We start from the raw sequence: 23,130 nt of genomic DNA, 5'->3' as shown, positions 1-23,130 counted from the left end.
ACTTATCTCTAGATGAAGCGCGAGAGGCTCGGGTGCTGGGAGCTTTTGGAGGAGAGCCGAGCGGGAAACCGACCCCTCGGTGCAAGCCACTTCTGACACTGAGACCAAGGGGAACCCCTAGCCTTGCAGCAAACACCGCAGACTTCAAAATAAAACTAACCACCACCAGAGGCGCCCCCGCCAGCGTGCTTGCGTCGTGCGTGCGTGCGTGCGCACAGACTGCTGGGATGCCGCCGCTTCCCTCTCGACCTCCCAGTTTCCCGGCGTGCCTCGGGCCCGCCAAATGGGAGGGGGAGACGCAAGATGGCGGCAGCCGCGAACTCCGGCTCCAGCCTCCCGCTGTTCGACTGCCCGACCTGGTGAGTGGCGGGGCTGCTGGGGCTGGCACGGCCTGGCGTGGGCTAGCCAGGGCAGGAAGGGAGGCTGGGTTTTTTTCTTACTTTCTTTCTTTTTTGAGACGAAACGAGCGGCTCCAAAAGAGCTTGGAATGATTGAGGGAAAACTGTCCGCTGTGAGGGGCCGGGCGGCGTGCGGAGGAACAGGGGCCCAGGCTGCGAGGAAACCCGAGGTTTGGGGGCTCGAAGGCGTTCACTTTAGGCAGCCCCTGGCTGTTCAGCCGCTCGCAGAGGTGCTTGAGGCCTTGGCCCCTAACTTGCTCCAACTCCTCATTGAGTGTCTGGTGCTCTCAGGGAGCATCCCACCTGCCCCCGGTGTTGAACGTCCCGGGCGCGCACGAGCTGGCTTCCCCACCCCAGCCCAGCCTGGTGCTGCATCCCTCCGTGGCTGCTGCATCCTCCAAGCGGTGCTTACCCTTCTCCCGCGGACTGGGGGCTCCTCGAGGGCAGGGATGGCGCGGAACTATTCCCCTTGTTCTCTGTGACCAGACCAGCTCGTAGCCCGGTACAAAAGACACCAGAAGTTGTTAGAATACATCATTTTCATCCCTTGGGAAGTTCCTAGGAGTAGGAAGGTGATTGAAGCCTTGAGTAGGGTACAGGATGAATAAATGCGCATTGCTTTGCACGAGGATGCATCCGAGTTCGCCCCTTTCTGCTTTTGCGGCTCCTCACGGTTGTTAACATGTTACTTCTCGGTCTTCTGTTACATTGAGACCTTCAAGGGCAAAAACCCATGCATCATTTCCAGCTCCTAGGCCCGAGTCACGCACATGATAGGATGTTCAGAAAATATATTTTGGTTTTAATGTTCATTTTTAACCTGTTTCTCGAACAAAATGGGCTTTTGTCCAATGCACTGTCCTTTTAGCTAGTGCCATAAAATGTTGGAGCAGAACCGTGAGATGACTGTGTTGAATCTTCAATTAGATAGACTGCAAATGTAAGGGCCCTGGAAGGTCTAAATGAGCAAGCCCAGGAAGCAAATGAATGTTTGGCTGTTTTCTGTATTTCTTTATACTTCTAAAAAAAAAATATCCATTTGCTTCAGCCTACAAATTCTTTATCCACACTTGTCCCTGCACCGATTTCAAATTTGGGCCAGCCAAATATAAAGAGACTCTTTGAGATCACCTGTCATTAAATGTCAGGTGACTTGATATGCACACATCCCCCTTGAATGATAAAGCAAAGTACAGAGAAAAGTTCAACGAATTGTGGTTTTTTTTTTTTTTGTTTTTTGTTTTTTTTTTTTGTTTTTTTTTTGCAGAAAGACCTGTTCAGGGTACTTGGTTTCATGGGCATGATTTTGATTTGCCCTAGTTCCCTAATTACACATCTCTGATTTGGTCAGAAGAGTTCATCTGGGTAATAGTTTCTGATTATTTTGTGATGAGACACATATCGATCAGTCCCCAAACAACTAAGATTTGTTTATTTGTTTTGTGGCAAGATCTGTATATGTAATCCTGCCTGATCTGAAACTTGCTGTATAAACTAGGATGGCCTTGAAGTTGGAGTGATCCCTCTGATGGAAATTCAGATGTGTGATTCTGTGCCCAGCAAAACTGGTTTATTTTGTCCTTATATCAAGAGTAGTAAATCTTAGATTAAAACCCCAGGTTAAACCAGGCATGGTGGCATACACCTGTAATCTCAGCACAGAGAAGGTGGAGGTAGGAGGCTCAGATGTTCAAGGTCATCCTCAGATACAAACCCACTAGGGATTAAGGCTAGCCTGGGATGCATGAGACTGTGTCTCAAAAAACAAGCAAAGAGAACAAGCCTCTCCAGGTGACAAGGCATGCTTATACACTGAACTCTTTTCTCTCTGAAGTGTTAAAATGCAGGGGTTTTTATTTATTTAATTTGACTGCTCTAAATACAGATCTGCCAAGATCTCTAGAACAATTGACTCACTTGGGAAGAAAGTGTCAAAGATAGAAAAGCTCTAACAGTGAAGGACGTGACATTTCTCTTTGAACTAATGATAGGCTGGCAGGAGAGCCCCGATGTCGAATGGGATAGAGGTTGTAAAAGACATTTATGGACTCATCCTGAAAAAACGCTTTTTTTTTCTGCTCTTTTCCAGGGCAGGTAAACCCCCACCTGGCTTACATCTGGATGTAGTGAAAGGAGACAAACTAATCGAGGTATTGAAATGCACCCCATTCTAAAGGGTTTTTCTTAGTGACTCTCCTCTGCTGTGTTTTCAGCCATGTTATTTTTCTTCTTTGTTTTTGTTTTTGTTTTTTTGGTTTGTTTGTTTGTCTATTTTAAGACGGGGTCTTTCTGTAGTCTTGGCTGTCCTGGAGCTCCCTGTGTAGACCAGACTGGCCTTGAACTCACAGAGATCCACCTGCTTCTGCCTCCCAAGTGCTGTGATTAAAGGTATGTGCCACCACACTGGCTTGTCCTTGATTTTTTTTTTTCTTCTTCTTCTTTTTTTTTTTTTTTTTTTTTGGCGGGGGGCGGGGGTCCCCCTCTGTTAAAAGCTCTAGGGACTAGGGATGTAGCTGTGCAATGGAGTATCGGTCTAGCATTCAAACAACCCTTTTGGATTTGGTCTCCAGCACTCAATACTCGTCTCTTCCACAGACACTCAGTTTTTTATTATTTCTCTCACTTTCCAAATGAAGATAACTTTTAACAGTTCATAGGCCTGCAGGGCTCAGACAAACTGGAATATATAGTTTATAATAACTGAGGAAGTTTATGATATAAATTGAGTTTAACATTTAAGCTGCTTCTATGAGATTAAAGATTAGTTCCATCGGAGTAGTATTGTTAGGTAGGACACTGTCAAAAAAGAAAATGAAATGGAGCTGATTCATTTAAAACTAAAGGGAGGGGCAAGGTATGGTGGCGTACACCTTTAATCCCAGCACTTGGGAGGCAGAAGCAGGCAGACCTCTGTGAGTTGGAGGCCAGAAGGGCTGTATACTGGGTCCCTATCTGAAAAAAACTAATGAGAGAGACAGAATCACACATACACACACACACACACACACACACACACACACAAATATAATTATAGTTAAATGTTACAAAGGAAAAGTTTAGTGGAATTACAGCTTTTGCATAGGTTTCTAGAGTCTGTGTCACATCAAACTTAGAGTGCAATGATTAGCTATTAGATTATAGTGGGATTTTGTTGTTTGATTAGTGTTGACAAGATCTCATTATGTAGGTCTGATTGACCTGGAACTTACAGAGATCCACCTGCCTCTGCCTCATATATATATTATAGTTATATATATATATTATAGTTATATAGTTATTTACCAACAAATGGAGGCTAAATCCACTGGTTTCATAGTTAGAAATTGGGTTCAAAGCTCTATTATTAAGTGTAATTATTTTTCCTTGGTGTATATAATAAAAAAGATGACATATAGATACTAGCTTGGAAAGGGAGGGGTTTTGGGGGTCAGATGGAGTGGCAGAATTGACCCAGTCTCACACAGCCCCTTTGAGTTCTTTTCTGGAAAAGAACTTTCATGGGTTCTTTTATAGGGCAGAGAGGACCTCAAGTGCTTATTAAAAATATCTAGGAACTTCTTTTACTCCAGGTGGTTCCATAGGAAAAAAATTTGTTGCTCCATAGAATAGTGTGAAATTTGAAGACGTAAAGAAATCTGCGTTGTGGGCTGGAGAGATGTCTCACCAGGGAAAAGCTTTGCTATGCAAGCCTAACAACTTGAGCTGTACCCCTGGAACTCACATGAGTGTGGAAGAAAAGAGCCAACTACACAAAGTTGTCCTGACCTCCTCCACTGCCTGTTTCCTCCAGTACACACACAGGCACGCAGAGGAATAACAATAAACTAAAAGAAGAAATCTCTTTTACTAGAACTTAGTAAGTCTTTAGTTTCCAATAAGAATGAACAGGCAGAAAGGTTCAGTGATAACATCACATTCCTTGGTGGGAGATGTATATTTCAAAGTATTTTACCCTACTCAGCACCCTGTGATTATTGGTCTCCATCTGCTGCTGATGCTCTTATCTTTCATTTCTGCATGTGCTGAGTTGCACACCGCTTCAAATTATTATCCATAGCTATCTCTATATGGCTCTTAATAGAATAGGCCTGAGAAGTGTTTCCGTGTGAGTGTGTGTGTGTGTGTGTGTGTGTGTGTGTGTGTGTGTTGTGTATTTATTTTGCCATGCTAGTGATCAGACAAGGGTCTCATGCTTCTGGGCAAGTATTCTACTCCTTAGCTTAGGTTTATGTATTTTAAAGCTTTAGATTTGATCAGCACTGGATACTAACCGAGCTATCTATATCCTAGTCTTGTTTCAGAGGCTTGTGATATGTCGTGATAGTTGGGTTGAAGAAGTGCGATATTAAAGTAAAAGCCATGAGTCTTTTAGGCCCAGTGTGTAAAGACACATTCTGAGTTATAACTCAGAGGCACATCTGATAGTGGTTGGCTGTAGCTAGCCAAAAATCACAGCTTTAGTAGCCAGAAAGAGCAGTGCATGATTCATTCACTTTTAACATATTTCCTTAATTCTAAGAGGTATGATTTTCCATTAAAATTCCCTTTTAACATTTCTGTGGTTGGGATGCTGTTGATAGTGAATGTGTGCCTGTAACATGAGAATCCTTTCGCTCTTTCTTTTGGTCTTAACTCAATCTCTGATACGTCTTTTGCACCCTAGAATCAATGCTTGTGACCCACTATGAACACTGTGGTTATTAACAGACAAATTAGTGAGGATGCCATATTTATAAATAAAAATATAAGTGAGACATACAGTGAGATTCAACCTGCATAAATGCTATCTTACAAGATTGTTAATGTTTCAGAGCTCTCTGTTACAGCCTGTAACTCACTATGTAGATCAGGCTAGCCTCATACTCACAAGAACTCTGCCTCTGCCTCTTGAATCACCATTGCATTCCCCAATCACCATTTTGAGAGAAGGTCTTTAGGCTGTTCTGGAACTTACTGTGTAGCTCAGGCAGGCCTTGAATCTATAGTGGTCTTTCTGCTCAGCCTCCAAAGTGCCGGGATTTTAGGCAGGAACCATTACACCAGGCTTCCAATGTCTTTTTAGTAACAAGAGTCTTTTTCTGTTTTTTTTGTTTTGTTTTGTTTTTTGTTTTTTTTTTGGGGGGGGGGTGCAGTGTGGGCAGGGTGTTTTTGTGGTTTTGAGTCAAAGTCCCAGAAGCTACCCCCTGACTTTCCCTGGAACTCACTGTATAGACCACACTGGCCTTCAGTTTATTTTGATCCTCCTGCCTCTGCTTCTTGAATGCTGAGGTTACAGGTGTGCATAATCACAGCCCACCTTAATTTGTGTTTTAAAATGTAACACTGGGGTGACTTATTGGCTGTCAGGCCTTTACCAAATCTGGGTGCTCTGAAGTATGGCCCTGAAATGATCTATAGTGGCAGCATGTGGGTACTGCTGGATGGAATTCCCCAGAAGTGACCCACAGATCTAAGCTGCTTGAATTGATTGAATCATAGAGCTAAGTTTGGGAGAAACTGAGTAACTGGTTAAAGGGAAAGAAGATTTTTTTTTTTTATTTTGGGGCATATGACCCATGATACATACTTACTCTTTAAAATGTTCGTTCCCAGCTGGTTTACCCTTTAGTACCAGTGCATTAAAGAAATTATATAACAGAGGTTTTAAATGCTCAGACTGGGGGATGGAGAGATGGCTCAGCAATTGAGAATCCGTGCTCTTCCAGAGGACCTGAGTTCAATCCCTTGCATTCAGATTGGGCCACTTGCAGCCACCTGTAACTCAGGATCTGGGGGATCAGATGCCCTCTTCTGGCCTCCACAGGTACCTGTACACATCACTTACCCTGCACACAAACACAAAATGAAATAACTTTTTTTTAAGACTAGGTCCCACTATGTAGCTCTGGCCTGGAATTCTGTAGACCTCTGTAGCCTTGAACTCACAGAGATCTGCCTGCCTCTACCTAGAAGTAAAGGTATTCACCACCATGGCTGGCATTTTTAAATGCTCACATTTAAGTGGGCTTTGTGGTACGTGCATGTAATCTTAGCATTTAGGAGGTAGAGAAAGGCAGGAGGGTCAGAAGTTCAAAGTCACTCTGAGCTACATAACAAGTTTGAGGCCAGCTTAGAATATATGAAATCTTACTTTGAAAAAAAGGAAACAAAATATATTAAACTGTAAAATCAAATAAATTTTAATTTTATTTTTCTTTTTTAATAATTTATTTTTATTTTATGTCATTGGTGTTTTGCCTGCATGTATGCCTGTGTGAGGTTATTAGACCCTGGAGTCACAGACAGTTGTAAGCTGCCACATAGGTTCTGGGAATTGAACTCCAGTCCTCTGGAAGAGCAGCTAGTGCTCTTAACCACTGAGCTGTCTCCCCAGTTCCTTTATTTTACTTTAAAAAAAATTTATAAGGGAGGGTGGTATATCTAAGAATGGAAAGGATGTCAACCCTAGGGGATTGTCCTCACCAGTGATACACTGTAAAACTCATGGCAGGAGTGTGGCAGGTAAGTGCATAGCCAGAAGTCTTGAATGAGATGTGGAGACACTGATGCATATGTCCTGAATGGTGAGCCCCCTCCGTGGGGCATTATCTACTGTGAGTTTAATGACTTATCCACGGGTGAATAGTTCTTGGTTTCTAGCCTTCTACTTCATTATACATCTCTTCTAAGCTTTGTGCTAGCTTTTCTCTGGTTTGTTTTGTTGGTGTGTGTGAGAGAGAGAGAGAGGGAGGGAAGGAGGGAGGGAGAAAGAGAGAGAGAATGAGAATGAGAATGAATGAGAATAGAAGAACAGGGCCTTATTGTGTGTAATCCTAGGCTAACCTTGAACTTGCAATCACCTTGCCTTAACCTCTGAAGTTCTTTTTTTGTTTTTCTGAGATGGGGTTTCTCTGTGTTGTCCTGGAACTAACTCTGTAGAAGAGCAGGCTGGCCCCAACTTGGGGATCCCCTGCCTCTGCCTCCCAGGCGCTGGGATTAAAGGCATACTGCACCAACGCGCCTGGCTTGAAGTTTTAAGAGAATAGATGTTGCTATTCCTGGCTTCTCGAGGATTTTAGGAATGTAGGGTGGAATGTGAACCAGAGCTTAATGAGACCTTATATTCAAAGGAAAAGGCAGCATATTAAATGATGGTCATCAGGTGCTCATACTAGATTATTAGACCACTAGCATCAGGCTAGAAATAGGAACTCGTAGGTAATGATTCCTTCTATGACTAGTTTATAACCGTCTGTGACAACAATTGAACTTTTCATAGAGCATGATTCAGCTCAAAGAATGCACTTTCTTTTTCTGCCCTTCCTACTCATTTGCTAATCAAATGATTTTTTTTAAGAAAAAAAGATATTTTTACTTTATGTGTATGAGTATTTTACCTATATTTATGTGCACTGTGTGCATGCCTGATGCCTGTGAAGACTAGAAGTCACATTCCCTAGAACTGGAGTTAAAGACAGTTATGATACATCATGTGGGTTCGGGGGATCCGAACCTGGGTCCTCAGTAAAAGCAGCCAGTGTTCTTAACTGCTGTACCATTTTTCAGTCTTCTTTTTTTTTTTTCCTTTGAAACAGGGTTTTACTATATAATAGCTTTGGCTCTATTGGAACTCACTGTATAGACCAGGCTGGCCTCCAACTCTGAGATCTCCCCTGTCTCTGCCTCCTGAGTGCTGGCATTAAAGGCATTCAGCTACCATTTCAGCCCTTAGTAAAATTCTTATTTCAGCAATGTATGGTGGCTTACACCTTTAATCCCAACACTTAGGAGATAGAGGCAAGGGGATCTCCCTGAGTTTGAGGCTAGCCTAGAGTTCCAGGCCAGCCAGAATTACATTTTATTTTATGATCATTAGTGTTTTGCCTGCCTGTGTGTCTTTGTTGGGTCACCTGGAACTAGAGTTATAGACAGCTGTGAGCTGCCACATGGGTGCTGGGAATTGAACCCAGGTCCCCTGGAAGAGCAGTCAGTGCTCTTAACCACTGAGTCTTCTCTCCAGCCCCCAGAGTTACATTTTAAAAAAAGAATATAAGAATTATCTCACAGGAAGAGGCCACTTAAGTCTAATGGAATTAAGAACAGTTTTGTTTTGTTTTTGATACCAGCTCTATACAGTGGAGGATTGTATTTGGAGAGATGAAATGTAATCCTCCATCAAAAAGTTTTAGCTTAGTAACCTGCTATTTGAGTACATAGAGGTGGGCCTGTACATAGAGCATTTGGGGGAGGTGCGCTTCAAGGCAGGGTTTCTCTGTAGCCTTTCCTGTCCTGGAACTCTTTTTTTTTTTTTTTTTTTTTTTTTTTTCGAGACAGGGTTTCTCTGTGTAGCTTTGCGCCTTTTCCTGGAACTCACTTGGTAGTCCAGGCTGGCCTTGAACTCACAGAGATCCGCCTGGCTCTGCCTCCCGAGTGCTGGGATTAAAGGCGTGCGCCACCACCGCCCGGCCCTGGAACTCTTAATAGATCAAGCTGGCCTTGAACTAATAGAGATCCACCTGTCTCTGCCTCCCAAGTACTGGGACTAAAGGCGTGCACCACCACTGCCTGGCTCATAGAGCATTCTTAAGGTAAGTTTGTGCCAGTGACTTGAAATAAGTACTTAGAAATAGGCAAAGACATATTTTTCCCTGTTCAGTAGTCCAGATCCCTGTTCTTCAGCTGACAGTTCTGCCCTGAAGACATTTTTGTTGAACTTCAATGAGTCCATTGCCCTGGAGAAGAGGTCTATCATTTGGAATTTCAGTGGCATGCATGGAACAGGGGTAAATAATGTCCCTCAGGAGCCAGGATGAACTAATGGAACAGTATGTTTTTAATCTTAGCTAGAAGTGAGAGGAATGCATGCTGGCCGTTTAGGATCTAGTGTGCATCACATGTGAGAGATGTTCCCTGTTTGGATCTTACGATGATTAGAAGCTTGCATGGGAAAACCCCCCATGCTGGTCTTATTAGACCCTAGAACTTGACAATGGGAGATGCTTTTCTCGACTGCCAGAAATTTTACCTATTCAAGATCCTCCACTTGTATGATGGGAAGTTTTTGCTAAATTTGGTTGCAGTAGGAATGAAGTAATATGCAATTTCATGTTCATTTAGAAACTGATTATTGATGAGAAGAAGTATTACTTGTTTGGGAGAAACCCTGATTTGTGTGACTTTACCATCGACCACCAGTCTTGCTCTCGAGTCCATGCAGCACTGGTTTACCACAAGCACCTGAAGAGAGTTTTCTTGATAGATCTCAACAGCAGTAAGTGCCTGCCTCCTGTCCCTGCTCCCCATGGGGACTGAAATGCTGTTTGGGGTCTTGGGCTGGGGGGGGCACCTTTTTTTTTTTTTTAACCAGCTCTTTATTTCTGAGATTTTCTTGAAATAATTGACTAAGGGGAAAAGATAGTTTGGGGGACTCTTCTGGGAGACATTTGTATATAGAGAGAATAAAAATGACATGAAGGAACTCATGAGTATTGATGTTCAAGTACTTGTAAGACTGTGGCAAACTCAGATCCAGTTTAAGTTGAAATCATGATAGTGTCATTGGTATGCAGCAATACAGGATGTTTACAAAACACTTGAGCAACATTTATTGTTTATAATAGGTTATTTAGTTATTTATCCCAGATATACTTGGCTTTAACTGAATTACAACAATTTTAATTTCGTAAGTACACTGCAATTTAAATTAATTAAATTTTAAACTTTGCTTAAAATAGTCTACAGAAGCCTGTGCACGCTTAATCCTAGCACTCGGAGCAGAGCAGGCGATCTGTGAGTTGAGCCAGCCTGGCTACAATGAGCTCAGGAAAGCGCAAAGCTACACAGAGAAACCCTGTCTTGAAAAAACCAAAAAAAAAATAGTCTACAGAAATGCAGTTGAGACTGGATGGTGTGGACTGCTAAGGTTTGCTTGTTTGTCATGATAAATAGAGTCAAACGTACAAAGTTGTACTTCCTCTGCTCATCCTGTTTGGCCCTCCCCACCTACTTGAGCACACACAGACACACACACCTTCCCAGTCTGTTTACATAAGGACTCGACGAGCCTTGTCTTACAGGTACTTATCTTTTCTTTCCATTTCATAACATGCAGAATGCTGACATGGAAAAATTCACTCTGGTAGGATTTTGGCTTGCCTTGGCATTGACATTGCAGCTGTGCTAGCCAATCTCCTCTCCTGTCCTGGGGAAAAGCTAAAGCATAATGCCACCAGACCAGCAGTTTTCATGTTGTTAGAGTTGGAGCTAGAGAGGGCAGACCATACCGATGCTTGCCTCGTGCCTTGGAGAGCAGAGCTTGGCTTCTGCTAGATTGGAGGCATTCCTGCTGGACCCAGAATGCAGCCAAGCCTTTCTGGCAGCAGAGAACAGGCAATGGTGTTCGTTGTGGAGATCAGCAGATTTAAAGGTGTGTAAGAGATCCACTAAAGAGATTCAAAGCTTCCTTGCTATAACACAGGACAGGATGAAGTGAACTAGTGACATTTCCATCCTAGAAAGTGTTTTTCTACAGACATAGTGGCACATGTCCGTATTCCCAGCACTAAGGAGGATGAGGCAGGAAAATCGTGAATTCAGAAGTCAGTATGGTTAGCATAGTTCGTTTGAGTCCAAACTGTCTACATAGTAAGTTGAAAGCTAGCCCTAACTACATAGTGAGACCTTGTCTCAAAAACCAAGGGCTGGGGTTGTAGCTCAATACAACCTAGGTAGAGTGCTTGCCTGGGATGGATAAGACCCTAGTACTAGAAAAAGAATCAAACAAAAATGCTGCTTTGATGAATGTAATCCTGAATGTGACATTTATTGTCATTAGAAACTAACGATCAGAAAAACAAAACTGAAGTGCTCTGGGAACTGACTTCCTTAGAGAGGCAAAGATGATGCCCCCTCTGAGAATGCTGGCTGCTTTTGATTTTCTCCTTACAGTTCTGATTTGGTTATTCCCAGCTCATGGCACTTTCTTGGGTCACATTCGGTTGGAACCTCACAAGCCTCAGCAGATTCCCATCGATTCCACGGTTTCATTTGGTGCATCCACAAGGGCATACACTCTGCGAGAGAAGCCTCAGACATTGCCATCGGCTGTGAAAGGAGACGAGAAGATGGGGGGAGAGGATGATGAACTCAAGGGCTTGCTGGGACTTCCAGAAGAGGAGACGGAGCTTGATGTAATTCCTGTCATTTTTGTCTTTGGGGACCCTTGTTTTTGCAGTGTGTAGCCAGCCGTTCTTCTGTTCGAAATGACAGTCTGTAGTAGCAGGAGGCTCTTTTTCAGTGTGGTAATGAGCCCTTGACAATGCGTATGGCCAGCTGTGACCAGGTTTCCCTGCACATGTGGGGGGACCATGTGCTTCTTCACTGGCTGTTAGAGGCCGAGACCAAGAAATTGCATTTTTCTGTTTTAGTTTTTGTGGGTTTGTTAGATGTTACTCATTTTATATGTTTGGTGTTTTGCCTGCATAAATGTATGTGCATACCACTGATTTCAGAATATGGAGTTGGATCCCCAGGAGCTGGAATTATAGTTGTCAGCCACCATGTATGTGCTGGGAATCGAACACAGGTCCTCTGGAAAAGCAGCCAGTGCTCTTAATTGCTGAGCCATATCTGCAGCCCCTGTTCTCTCTGTTCTTATGACTGCATAGAGCTGCATCGTCCAGTGCAGTAGTCACTAACCACATTTCATGTATTCCGTCTTCACATATGTAGTGGGTAACATGTTGAGAATTCAATCAACTCTATCTCATGAGAGTCTCTGTAACAGCATAACTTTATGCAACATTGACATTATTGAGGCTATCGATATTCTCATTACGTATGATCTAGAGAGGCTGGAGAGATGGCTCAGAGGTTAAGAGCACTGGCTGCTCTTCCAGAGGTCCTGAGTTCAGTTCCCAGCAACCACATGGTGGCTCACAACCATCTGTAATGAGATCTGGTACCCTCTTCTGGCCTGCAGGCATACATGCAGACAGAACACTGTATACATAATAAATAAATAAACCTTTAAAGTATGATCTAGAGCTGATAGAAAGTTTATGGGAGCCTGCATAGACACCTGAGGGTCTGCATATTTTGCTATCCATAGGAAGTCCTTGAATGTGTATACACACACACACACACACACACACACACACACTCACACTCACTCACTCACTCCCTCCCTCCTTCCCTCCTTGGATACCCATGGAAGACTCATTTCTGTCGTCACAGAAAGTTGTGTTGAATAACACCAGCTTAGCAAAGCCAACAGTCACTCGTTTGGCCTTTTTGGTGCTGACCAGACAACCCAGGAATCTAAGAACTAGGCTGCTTTGGGGCTGGAGAGATGGCTCAGTGGTTAAGTTCACAGGCTGTTGTTCCAGAGTAACCTGGTTGAATCTCATCACCCGTGTGGTGGCTAGCAACCGTCTGTAACTCCAGTTGCGGAGTTATGGTTATGCACATGGTGCACAGACATGCAGGCAGGCAAAACATCCACATACATAAAATAAAAATAAATAAACAACAAATTAAAACAAATAAGGACAAATAGCCTCTTTTCGTTCTTATAGATATGGATGCCTCTATGGCCAGGCATTTTACAAAATTTAATTTCAAAGTGGTGAAAGTGTTGTTATTTTAATCTTTCACTTTATTTTGGTGTTGCGAGTTAAACTCAGGGCCATGTGCATGCTAAGCTCGACAACCATCCTGTATCTCCAGCCTGTTTTCAAGAGACTGACCCCAGTAATTTGTGATTTTACATGTCTGTTACTACAGTGCCGTGGTTTGTCTCTCCACATAGACCAAATGCAAATATGTTCTTAACCAGCCCTGGCATTTACTATTTCTATACACTCCAGCAGCTTCCCAGGTTTCTGGAAGAAAAACAATAGCATTTAACAGTGTGGACGTCACTTCCTTCTGAAGTAGCCTCCTCCTATCTGGGGCCTTGGTGTCTCTTGTCTGTTCCCCTCCAGGCTGTTGTGCTTCCCTGTCTTCTGGTGAGGTGTTAGGTCCTCCGTGGGGCTTGGGCTGTGGTGCTAAGGCCAAATTAATCACGAGACAGGTGGAACTGGGGCCAGATGCAGGAAGGAGAGGAACAAGATATTAATGCCCAAAATTAAGTGCTGCCAGTGGCCTTAAAACTTTTAAAGGAGAAAAAGCCAGGTATGGTGGCTCATTCTTGTGATTTCAGCACTTAAGCACACGAAGTTGAGGCAGGAGGATTGTTATAAATTTGAGAAGAACCTAGTCTATATAGATCTTGTCTGTCCCCGCCCTCTACCCCACACACAGGAAGGAGGCTGGTTTACAAGGAGGCCAGCTACTGAGAAGATTTTATTGTCTTTTTCATCTGTTTTGTTACTTTAAAATAAATCTTAGTGTTCCAGATAAATTTCCGTTAATTCTTGGCATAAAGTCGTGGTAGCACTCCTTCAAGACTAGCAAAGTAACCAACTGTCCCCTCAGTTCAAGGGCAACCTGTTCTCTCCGAGCCTTTTGCCTCCTTTTAAATGACACTCTCATGGTCAGTGAGGATGGTTTATGTTCTCTATTAATAGTCTTAATTAGGACAGTAGGAATCCTCTGAATGCAGAAGGCAGTCTCACTGGCCTTGGAGGTCAGAATAAGCCCCAGGTGCCTTCTTGCCCTTTATTTGTGTATTTTCCCCATGGAACTCCCTGGGTACTAATTCTAGTCTTTATTTTGTGAACCTTGGCTTAGAACCTGACAGAGTTCAACACTGCCCACAACAAACGGATTTCAACCCTCACTATTGAGGAGGGAAATCTGGACATTCAGAGACCAAAGAGGAAGAGGAAGAACTCACGGGTGACTTTCAGTGAGGATGATGAGATCATTAACCCAGGTAAGAGTTCTCCCTAGTTTCTTGTTTTTAATATTATTTTATCTCATGTGGATTCATGTTTTGTCTGCATGTATGTCTGTGTGAAGGTGTCATCTTCCCTGAAATTGGAGTTATAGGCAGTTTTGAGCTGTCATGTGGGTGCTGGGAATTGAACCTGGGTCCAGAGAGGAAGCCACTGCTCTTAACCACTGAGCTGTCTCTTCAGCTCCCTAATTTCTTTGATGGAAAGGTTAAGGTCTCAGTAGCAAACACAATGTATGGGCCATTGGGGTGCTATAATGCGGAGAGATATTCTCTATAGTTCATCAGCGAAGTCCTGTGGACCTGTAAAAGGAGGGGCTGGCGGGGGGCTGGGTAATGTATATAGAGCAAAGCTGGTCCTCTGCTGACCCAGTGTGCTGTGTTATGTGAAGGGTTAAGTGAGGATGGCTTTTGTTACCTTCACTGTGAACAGCATCCTTGTCTCTGGGTTCTGAATGGGTTTGGTAGCTCAAAGGTTGGAGTGCCATCTGCTGCCCCCATTAATGACATCGAACACTCCTGTAAGGAAGTCACCTGCAGTTGATGTGGAAATGACAGGAAGGTGAGAGCGTCGGTGTGTAGGGAAGGGTGCCGCTCTCTTAGTTAGGGTTTCTGCTGCTGTGGAGAGACACCATGACCGCAGCAACTCTTAGAAAGGAACACATTTAATTGGGGCTGGTTCACAGTGGAGAGGTTTAGTCCATTATTGTCATGACGGGAAGCATGGTGGCATGCAGGCAGCCGTGGTGGGTGCTGGAGGGCTAGCTCAGAGTTCCACATCTGGATCCACAGGCAGCAGGAAGAGACAGTGACACACTGGCCAGGCCTGAGCTTCTGAGACCTCAAAGTGTCGTCGTCATCATTGTTGTCCCCCGTGACACAAGGTCACACTTCCTAATGGTGCCACCCCTGTGGGCCTATGGAGGGCCAGTTGTTACTCAAGGCACCACGGACTTTTTTTTAAGATTTATGTATTTATTATGTATACAGCATGTATGACTACAGGCCAGAAGAGGGCACCAGATCTCGTTACAGATGGTTGTGAGCCACCATGGGTTGCTGGGAATTGAACTCAGGACCTCTGGAAGAATAGCCAGTGCTCTTAACCTCTGAGCCATCTCTCCAGCCCCCACCACAGACTCCTAAGTTTACTGGCTGGGTGACTGCTCATCTTTTGAGCTCATGTTACCTCTCAAGTGCTCTGATACAATGGCAGCACCTGCCTAGTGTGTACAGATGCTGTGAGAATCACTCCATTTCTACATTCAGGTTCAAATAGCAGTTATTTAAACAAGATCTCTGCTCCACTGACAGCTGTGGTGGGTGTGGGGTGGGGAATGACCGGTGACTTGGGGGATTTCACTTCATTGAAAACAACCTGGGCCATCGGGGTATGGAGAAACCAATCAAGTGCAATTCAAAGTTGCATTCAGAGAAGGTTGGGGATAGTCATCCCATTTGTCCGTGTGCTGACAGAGCTCTTGTGCCGTCCTTAGCGCCCGAGCCCTGGTTCTCAGCCATGTATAGAATCCTGTGGATGCCGGGGGTATAAGGAAACTGTGTGTGAGGGGAGAAGGGGAAGCCCAGCTCCGGTAGACCAACCCCAGAGCCTGTGGGTACCAGGGAGTTAGCCTGCATAAATAAAGAGAGAACCAGCACATCCAAGGCTTATGTTTAGAGAAACAATTCAGAGAAATCCTGGGTCATCAAAATAGCTTGCCAGGTGAAGACATTTGCTGCCGAACCTGAGTTTGGTCCCCAGAACCTCTGTATTGGAAGAAAAGACCTGGTTTCCATAGACTTATCATGCATGGGATGTGTGCATGCACACATACACTTACATACACAGAGATACACAGACACACGCACGCACACATATGTACTTAAATGAAAAACCTTTAGGTGAAAGGGATTCCTGTGATAGATACTGGGACGTCTGTTCAGTGACAAGTACAAGTTGATAGTGCATGTTGGATTGTATTCTTTCTCACAATAGTGAGTAAAGGAAATGTTCAGGCAGAGACTAGATGTTCAATCTGAGAAGCCTGCTCATGGGTCATCCTAGTTTTAAGTACTAGAGATGAAAACTGCAATGTTATATATTCTAGGCTAGCTAGAAAAAAGAAATCAGAAATCAGCACCCTGCACCTTACCATGCAGTGTGTTTAAGCAAGGCATTGTAGTGCTTAAGAGCAGGGACTAGGCAGATGTAGTGGTACACACCTGCCTGGGAGGCAGAGGTATGCAGATCTTGGTGAGTTTGAGGCCAGCATCATCTACATGGTGAGTTCCAGGCCAGCCAGGGCTACACAGTGAGAGCCTGTTTCAAAAAGAAATGAAAAGAACAGGAATTAGGGGTCTTGAGAGATGGCTCGGCCGTTAAGAGCAGTGGCTGCTTTTACAAGGGTCCTGGGTTCAATTCCTAGCAACCACATGGTGGCTCACAACAATGGCACACAATATATAGTGGCTACTGATGTGTACATGCAGATAGAACACATATACACACACATATATACATATACACACAAATAAAAAAAAAAAAAAAAAAAAAAAAAAAAAAAAAAAAAAAAAAACGAACAATACAGCACTAAACAAGTAATATATAAAATATATACGACATATCATATGCTACTACCAGAAGTAACAGATACATCTGCTATAGACATACACATAACATGATATATATAAATAAAGATATATCTATATCTTAAAAAAAAAAAGAGCAGGAACTGGAATTGGGCATAGTGTGATCCCAGCACTGAGGAAGCAAGTAGAGTATATGTTTTTTTGTTTTCATTTATTAGTTTTTTTTTTATTTATTTATGTTTGTGTTTCAGGTATTCTGCAGGCCGGAAGTGGAGCTGGACTTACAGTAGCTGTGAACCATGTAGCTCCTTGATGGAATCTGGCTGCTCCAGCCAGTGCTCTTGTTTTGGCTGAACCGACTCTCCAGTCATGCCCCCACCTCTTTCTTAAGACAGGGTCTCATGTAGCCAAAGCCAATGCTAAATTCCCAGTTTCTCCTGCTACTTTCTGAGTGTGTGTGCCACAGTGCCTGGCTTACATGTCCTGTTTTAAAAGTTTAAAGTGGATGGCACGTGAGAAAAAACACTCTTAGGGAAGCAGTTCGTTTTCTTTGATGATATTAAGCTAATGATTGCTTAAAGTGTTTGATGTGCTTTCTACTCACTCGGCCCTTGGTGATGTAACTCTTATATTCATTGTGGAGCAGCCCAGCCACCTCTCTGCTTCGAGAGTATTTGACACTTTGGCGTTGGGGTGGAGAGATGGGTCAGCAGAGGACCCAAATTCCATTCCCAGCACCTGTGTTGGCAGCTCAGACCACCTGAAACTCCAGCTCCAGAGGACCTGACATTGTCTTCTGTACTCTGTAGACATGCACTCACAATTGTACTTACCCACACATATACACAACTAAAATCTAGAGTTTTATGGGGTGTGTCTTCAGCCAAGAAAAGGAGCTGCTTTGACGGACTTCTCAGACCCTCTAGTGAGTTTTGAATGGGAAGCCCTGGTTCTAATTCCTAACTCTGATCTTTGCTGATGAACAGGCATGGCAGTATATGTGGTTATGGCTACTTGTCATTTTATTTTATTTTATTTTATTTTATTTTATTTTATTATTTTATTTTATTTATTTTATTTTATTTTATTTTATATGCATTGATCCTTAGCTTACATACATGTCTATGTGAGGATGCCAGATCCCTGGAACTGGAGTTATACACAGTTGTGAGCTATCATGTGGTTGCTGGGAATTGAACCCAGGTCCTCTGGAAGAGCAGGCAGTGCTCTTAACCTCTGAGCCATCTCTCCAGCCCCATGTCATTTTATTTTTACCACTAAAATAGCCTGCTGTTTTATCTGCCCTCAAAAGAGAAATACATAGAAAAGAAAAAACTCTGGGAAAGCAGTGCATCGCACAGGCCTGTTTCTGGTGCTTGGATTAAAGTCTTGGCTCTTCCCTGCTCCAGCAGCTAGGCTGGCCTAGTGCTTTGACTCTTCTGAGCCTTGATCTGTTTCTCATCTACTCGGTGCAGTTCAGCAGTCCCTGCCTTATGGGGTTGTTGGGAAGGCTTAGCACATAATATTTAGTATTAGCTGTATCTTCCCATTTGAACAAGCTGGTTGTTTGGTGTGCAGCTGAATCCCTTACTCTCGCAACCCTACCCTGGTCTCCTTTTGCAGAGGATGTGGACCCCTCTGTCGGCCGCTTCCGGAACATGGTGCAGACTGCAGTGGTTCCAGTCAAGGTAGGAAGCACCTTCGAGAAAAGAGTGTTTGAAATGCCAAGTAGTCTGTGCTCAAAATCCCACCTGGATTTTGGGATATGATGCAGTTGTGCCACATATGCTTGGCTAAGTCCAGACCCTGATCTCCAGCATTACAGCAACCACCAAAAACAGTATAGATGAATGCTAATCTGTGCGTAATTTCAGAACACATCCTGTGCTTCTCTCCTGTTAAAAATTCTGCATACTTTATATTTCTTTTATATGTATGAGTGTTTTGATTGCATGCATGCACGTACACCACATGCGTGCCTGGTGCCCTAGAGAGCCTGAGGGAGCATTGGATCTCTGGAGCTGGAGTTACAGTTGTGAGTGAGCCACTGTGTCAATGCTGGGAACTGAACCTGGGTCCTCAGGTAGAGCAGCTAGTGCTCTCAATTGCTTAGCCATTTCTCCAGCACTTCTCTCCCATTTTTCATTCTCTGGGAATACCCTTCCCCTCACCCCTCTCAGAAATCCTGGAGTCCCCACAGAAGGACTTGAGGTAGCCAGCCAGAATACAGTGGACTAACAATTTGCTCTGGAAATATAGTCATCTTCCATAAGGGTGCGGACGGGTCTACCTTCCTTTTATCTTCTCTGCTGGCTGGGGATGAAAGAGAAGCATTAACATGTGGCATTTGCCATGTCCCTTTAAAAATCATTTTGCCACCGGGTGGTGCTGTCACACGCCTTTAGTCCCAGCACTGGGGAGGCAGAACCAGGCGGATCTCTGTGAGTTCAAGGCTAGACTGGTCTACAAAGCGAGTTCCAGGACAACCAGGACGATTACACAGAGAAACCCTGTTTCAAAAAATAAAACAATTATTGTTATGCCTTTTTTTAAAGCTTTATTTACTTAAATTGTTTTTTATATTCCCTACATGTATGTATGTATATGTATGATGTATGTCTGGTGCCTTCAGATGTTAGGAGAGTGTGTCTGATCCCTTGGAACTGTTGTTACAGATGGTTATGAACTGCCATGTGGGTGCTGGGAATCGAGCCTGGGTCCTTTACAAAAGTAGTCGGTGCTGTTAACTACTCAGCTCTCTTCACCCCAGCCCTGTGTCTGCACAGGAGTGGCACTAACTGAGGTCTGTCTAGATCTCAGGTTTAAAGTCAGGTGTGTTTAGGAATGGAGAAGTAGAGGTTACCAAAATGCCCTGATTCTCAGCATATTGAGCTCCCTAGTGGGTAGAACTCCCTTAAAGGATATGCATTGCCCCTTACACTGACAAGATCCCTGTACAGAGGTGCCCAAAGTGGTTCCAAGAGACTGATCTGCAATGCTGGGGGAAGTTTGAGGTTTTTAGTCTATAGAAGGCAGTCATCTTTGATCCCTGTAAGGAATGCATTCTAGACTACTCACACTCAGCCAGGTACTAAAATCCACAGATGCTTAGATTAGTTACATAAAATGTGTATTTGCTGGGCGGTGGTGGCGCCCGTCTTTAATCCCAGCACTCGGGAGGCAGAGCCAGGCGGATCTCTGTGAGTTTGAGGCCAGCCTGGTCTACAAAGCGAGTTCCAGGAAAGGTGCAAAGCTACACAGAGAAACCCTGTCTCGAAAAAACCAAAAAAAATAAAATGTGTATTTGCTGATAACCATGCATGCTCTGGTGCTGAGGATGGACCCAGAGCCCGTGTACTCTAGATAAGAGCTCTCTCACACTTTAAAATATCTAAGTGACTCTTTTTTTGAGACAGTTTCTCTGTGTAGCCCTGGCTGTCCTGGAACTCCCTCTGTAGACCAGGCTGGTCTCGAACTCACAGAGATCTGCCTGCCTCTGCCTCTCGAGTGCTGGGACCACACACATCTTTACCACACACATTCTTGACACAAATTTGATTACTCTTGGACTGTTTAAAAATTGGGCACCCAAGGCCAGGCAGGTATGGTGGTGCACACCTTTAATCCCAGCACTTGGGAGGCAGAGGCAGGTGGATCTGAGTTGGATGTCAGCCTGGTCTAGAGTGAGTTCCAGGACAGCCAGGGCTGTGTAGGAGAGACTGTCTCGAAAAAAATAACAAGAGCCATTGCTTAGATGACATCAGACCCTGAGAGTTCAGAAACAGTGGCCTGCACGGTGACACTTTCCCCAGATGTTAGCTTTCTAAGGCTGGAGTGGAGAGAAACTAAGGCTTCATCTCATGTCTCCTTTCTGTTTTTCCCCCTCTCCTGTGGCAAACCACAGAAGAAGCGGATGGAAGGCTCTGGCTCTCTGGGCCTGGAGGAGACCGGGAGCAGGCGCATGCAGAACTTTGCCTTCAGCGGAGGACTCTACGGGGGCCTGCCCCCCACACATAGCGAAACAGGCTCCCAGCCGCACGGCATCCATGGGACAGCACTCATCGGTGGCTTGCCCATGCCATACCCGAACCTCGCCCCTGACGTGGACTTGACTCCTGTTGTACCGTCGGCGGTGACCATAAACCCCACACCAAACCCTGCCGTCTATAACCCTGAAGCTGTAAATGAACCCAAGAAGAAGAAATACGCAAAAGAGGCTTGGCCGGGCAAGAAGCCCACACCTTCCTTACTGATTTGATATTTTTGGCTATGGAGAGGGTGGGATGGGTGGGGATGGGTGGAGGGCTGACTAGGGGAGCTAATGAACTAGGGAGAAAACTTTCCATGTGTGCGGTATTGTCTTTCAGAAAGTCTCTGGGGTCCTAACCATGTACTATTGGGACTGGGGTGGAGCCAGAGTACCAGTTAGAGACCAGAGTCAGAACACTTGAAGTGTGGAGAAAGGCTTCCCAGGCCCCAAGAGACTGCCCTGGCGCTCTCCCCGTGCCGCCGCTGCCTCCTAGGACCGTCTTCATACGAAGTCGCACACATAGATGGAATCCAGAGCTATGGAGGAGGCGGCAACCTCATTTAAATCCATTTCCCTTGTGAGTCCCAGGTAGCAAAGTGGTTGCCATGGATCCCAGGTTGGTGGGCATTCATTTAAACCAAGGTGTAAACTCAAGTGTTCTCTTTGGTCCATGGTTTTGAGGTCCAGTAGTTAGGCCTTTCTCCTCTGTCACTTCTGCTGGAGTCAGACCATTTTGAGTTTCCTTTGTCTGTGGCCAGTGTCACAGGCACAGGTTATGGGTTTTTAACAGTATTGTTGGACTTGACCTATTTTCCTTGTCCACACTGAACACTCCACTTGCCTAGTTCTCATTTAGTCCGGTGCTGCCCTCACCATGACATCACCTTTTGTGTGTGCCATGAGGCAGTTTCTTAAGAATATGACCAGTTAGGGTGGCTCACGTTGAACAGGAAAAGACTGCTTTGCAAGGACCAGGTTTGTGTCAGGAGGACATGCTCAGCTGTTGGTTTGGAGGCTCCCCCACCCCCCACCCCCCATCCCCAGTGGAGAGTTCTGGTTATTCAGAGCTCCAGGCTAGACCTGGCTAACAGGAGACGAGGGAGGAGCCCTTGTCTGGGCTTTGTACAGACTTGTACATTTGTGTAATAGGCCTTTTCTGCTTTAGTGTAGCTTTTTACCTGTAACCTTTATTACATTGTAAATTAAATGTAACTTTTGTCATTTGGGTGCTGTCTGGAGTCTTGTTGCCAGGAGACACTTGTCAGGGGCGTGGCTGTTGTCCTGGGAGCTGGTGCTCTGCCCCTGTTAATTACCACAAATAAAAGTAGCCCCCAAGGAATGTGACAATTCTCATTAGAGACTACTCTTCAGACTGAGACCCCGAGGGTCAGGATTCAAGAGGTGCTGCTGCAGTTGGTCAGAGTCCAGAACAGATGCTGTATGCTGACCAAGCACGGGGTGTGGGCAAGGGCAAGGCTGCTGGGTCCTGGAGTCTCAGTCACTGCAGAGACATAGGGCTTTCTAGGAAGGGACCAAAGTCCAGTCACACGGGTTGATGTGGGAAGCAGCGACAGGAGGACCGGGACACAGGGGCGTCCTTGGCTGCATAATGAGTTCAGGGCCTGTCTGGGCAACTCAAAGGCCAGCAACAAAACCCATGGTTAAGAGGGTTGAACGTGCAGCAGAAGCAGCCTCTAGAGAAGAGATGGGACACCATAGTCAGAAGGTTGGCATCTCCAGTCTGCTCGGGGGAGTCCTGTCTCAGGAAAACACCTTCACAGCAAAGTCTTAGCACTCATCCCCCAGGCCCTTCCTACATGCTGTGGAGCAACTCACAGCACTTTGGTCTGTCCTAAGGAGAGTCGGGCTCAGATAAATAACTTGTCCGTGAGCACCGTGGCTCGGGAACTTCCAAGCACAGGTTACATGGCTACTTGGACAGTGGACATCAAGGGATCTGAGTTGTCTATTGTCTCTCTGTTATGCCTGCTTGTGTCTCCGTGTTCTCCTGTTTTGAAGTTTTAAAATGTCCAGTAGAGGCAAGGGTGTTGGCACACACCCATAATTCCAGAATTCAGGAGGCAGAAGCAGGGGGATCCCAGAGTTCGAGGCCAGCCTGGTCTACAGAGTGAGTTCCAGGACAGCCAGGGCTACTCAGAGAAACCTACCCTGTCTCAAAAACAAAAACACAAAATAGGGGATGTCTCAGTAAAGTGCCTGGCATACAGGTACATAAG

The 23,130-nt window shown here is 44.8% G+C and overlaps 1 protein-coding gene and 1 non-coding gene across 2 annotated transcripts; both read left to right on the top strand.

Annotated features, from left to right (window-relative positions):
* The first annotated feature begins 252 nt into the window (after nucleotides 1-252).
* On the top strand, nucleotides 253-22,118 carry Ppp1r8 (protein phosphatase 1 regulatory subunit 8). Its single transcript, XM_028888152.1, has 7 exons — nucleotides 253-359; nucleotides 2,488-2,548; nucleotides 9,495-9,648; nucleotides 11,346-11,566; nucleotides 14,109-14,253; nucleotides 18,487-18,551; nucleotides 20,768-22,118. Exons 1-7 carry the CDS (start codon nucleotides 304-306, stop codon nucleotides 21,119-21,121), a joined length of 1,056 nt encoding a protein of 351 aa, XP_028743985.1. The 5' UTR covers nucleotides 253-303; the 3' UTR covers nucleotides 21,122-22,118.
* LOC114706022 lies at nucleotides 4,653-4,818 on the top strand. Its single transcript, XR_003736469.1, has one exon.
* Nucleotides 22,119-23,130: the final 1,012 nt, after the last annotated feature.

Source organism: Peromyscus leucopus, chromosome 2, assembly GCF_004664715.2.
Source record: "Peromyscus leucopus breed LL Stock chromosome 2, UCI_PerLeu_2.1, whole genome shotgun sequence".
Classification (NCBI taxonomy): Eukaryota; Metazoa; Chordata; class Mammalia; order Rodentia; family Cricetidae; genus Peromyscus; species Peromyscus leucopus.
This window is presented reverse-complemented; position numbering and strand designations above follow the sequence as displayed.

Coding starts and splice junctions, on each gene's coding strand:
- Ppp1r8 (XM_028888152.1), top strand. CDS start 304: ATGGCGGCAGCCGCGAACTCCGGCTCCAGCCTCCCGCTGTTCGACTGC. Junction 9,649..11,345: donor CTTGATAGATCTCAACAGCA/GTAAGTGCCTGC, acceptor GGTTATTCCCAG/CTCATGGCACTTTCTTGGGT. Junction 18,552..20,767: donor CTGCAGTGGTTCCAGTCAAG/GTAGGAAGCACC, acceptor GGCAAACCACAG/AAGAAGCGGATGGAAGGCTC.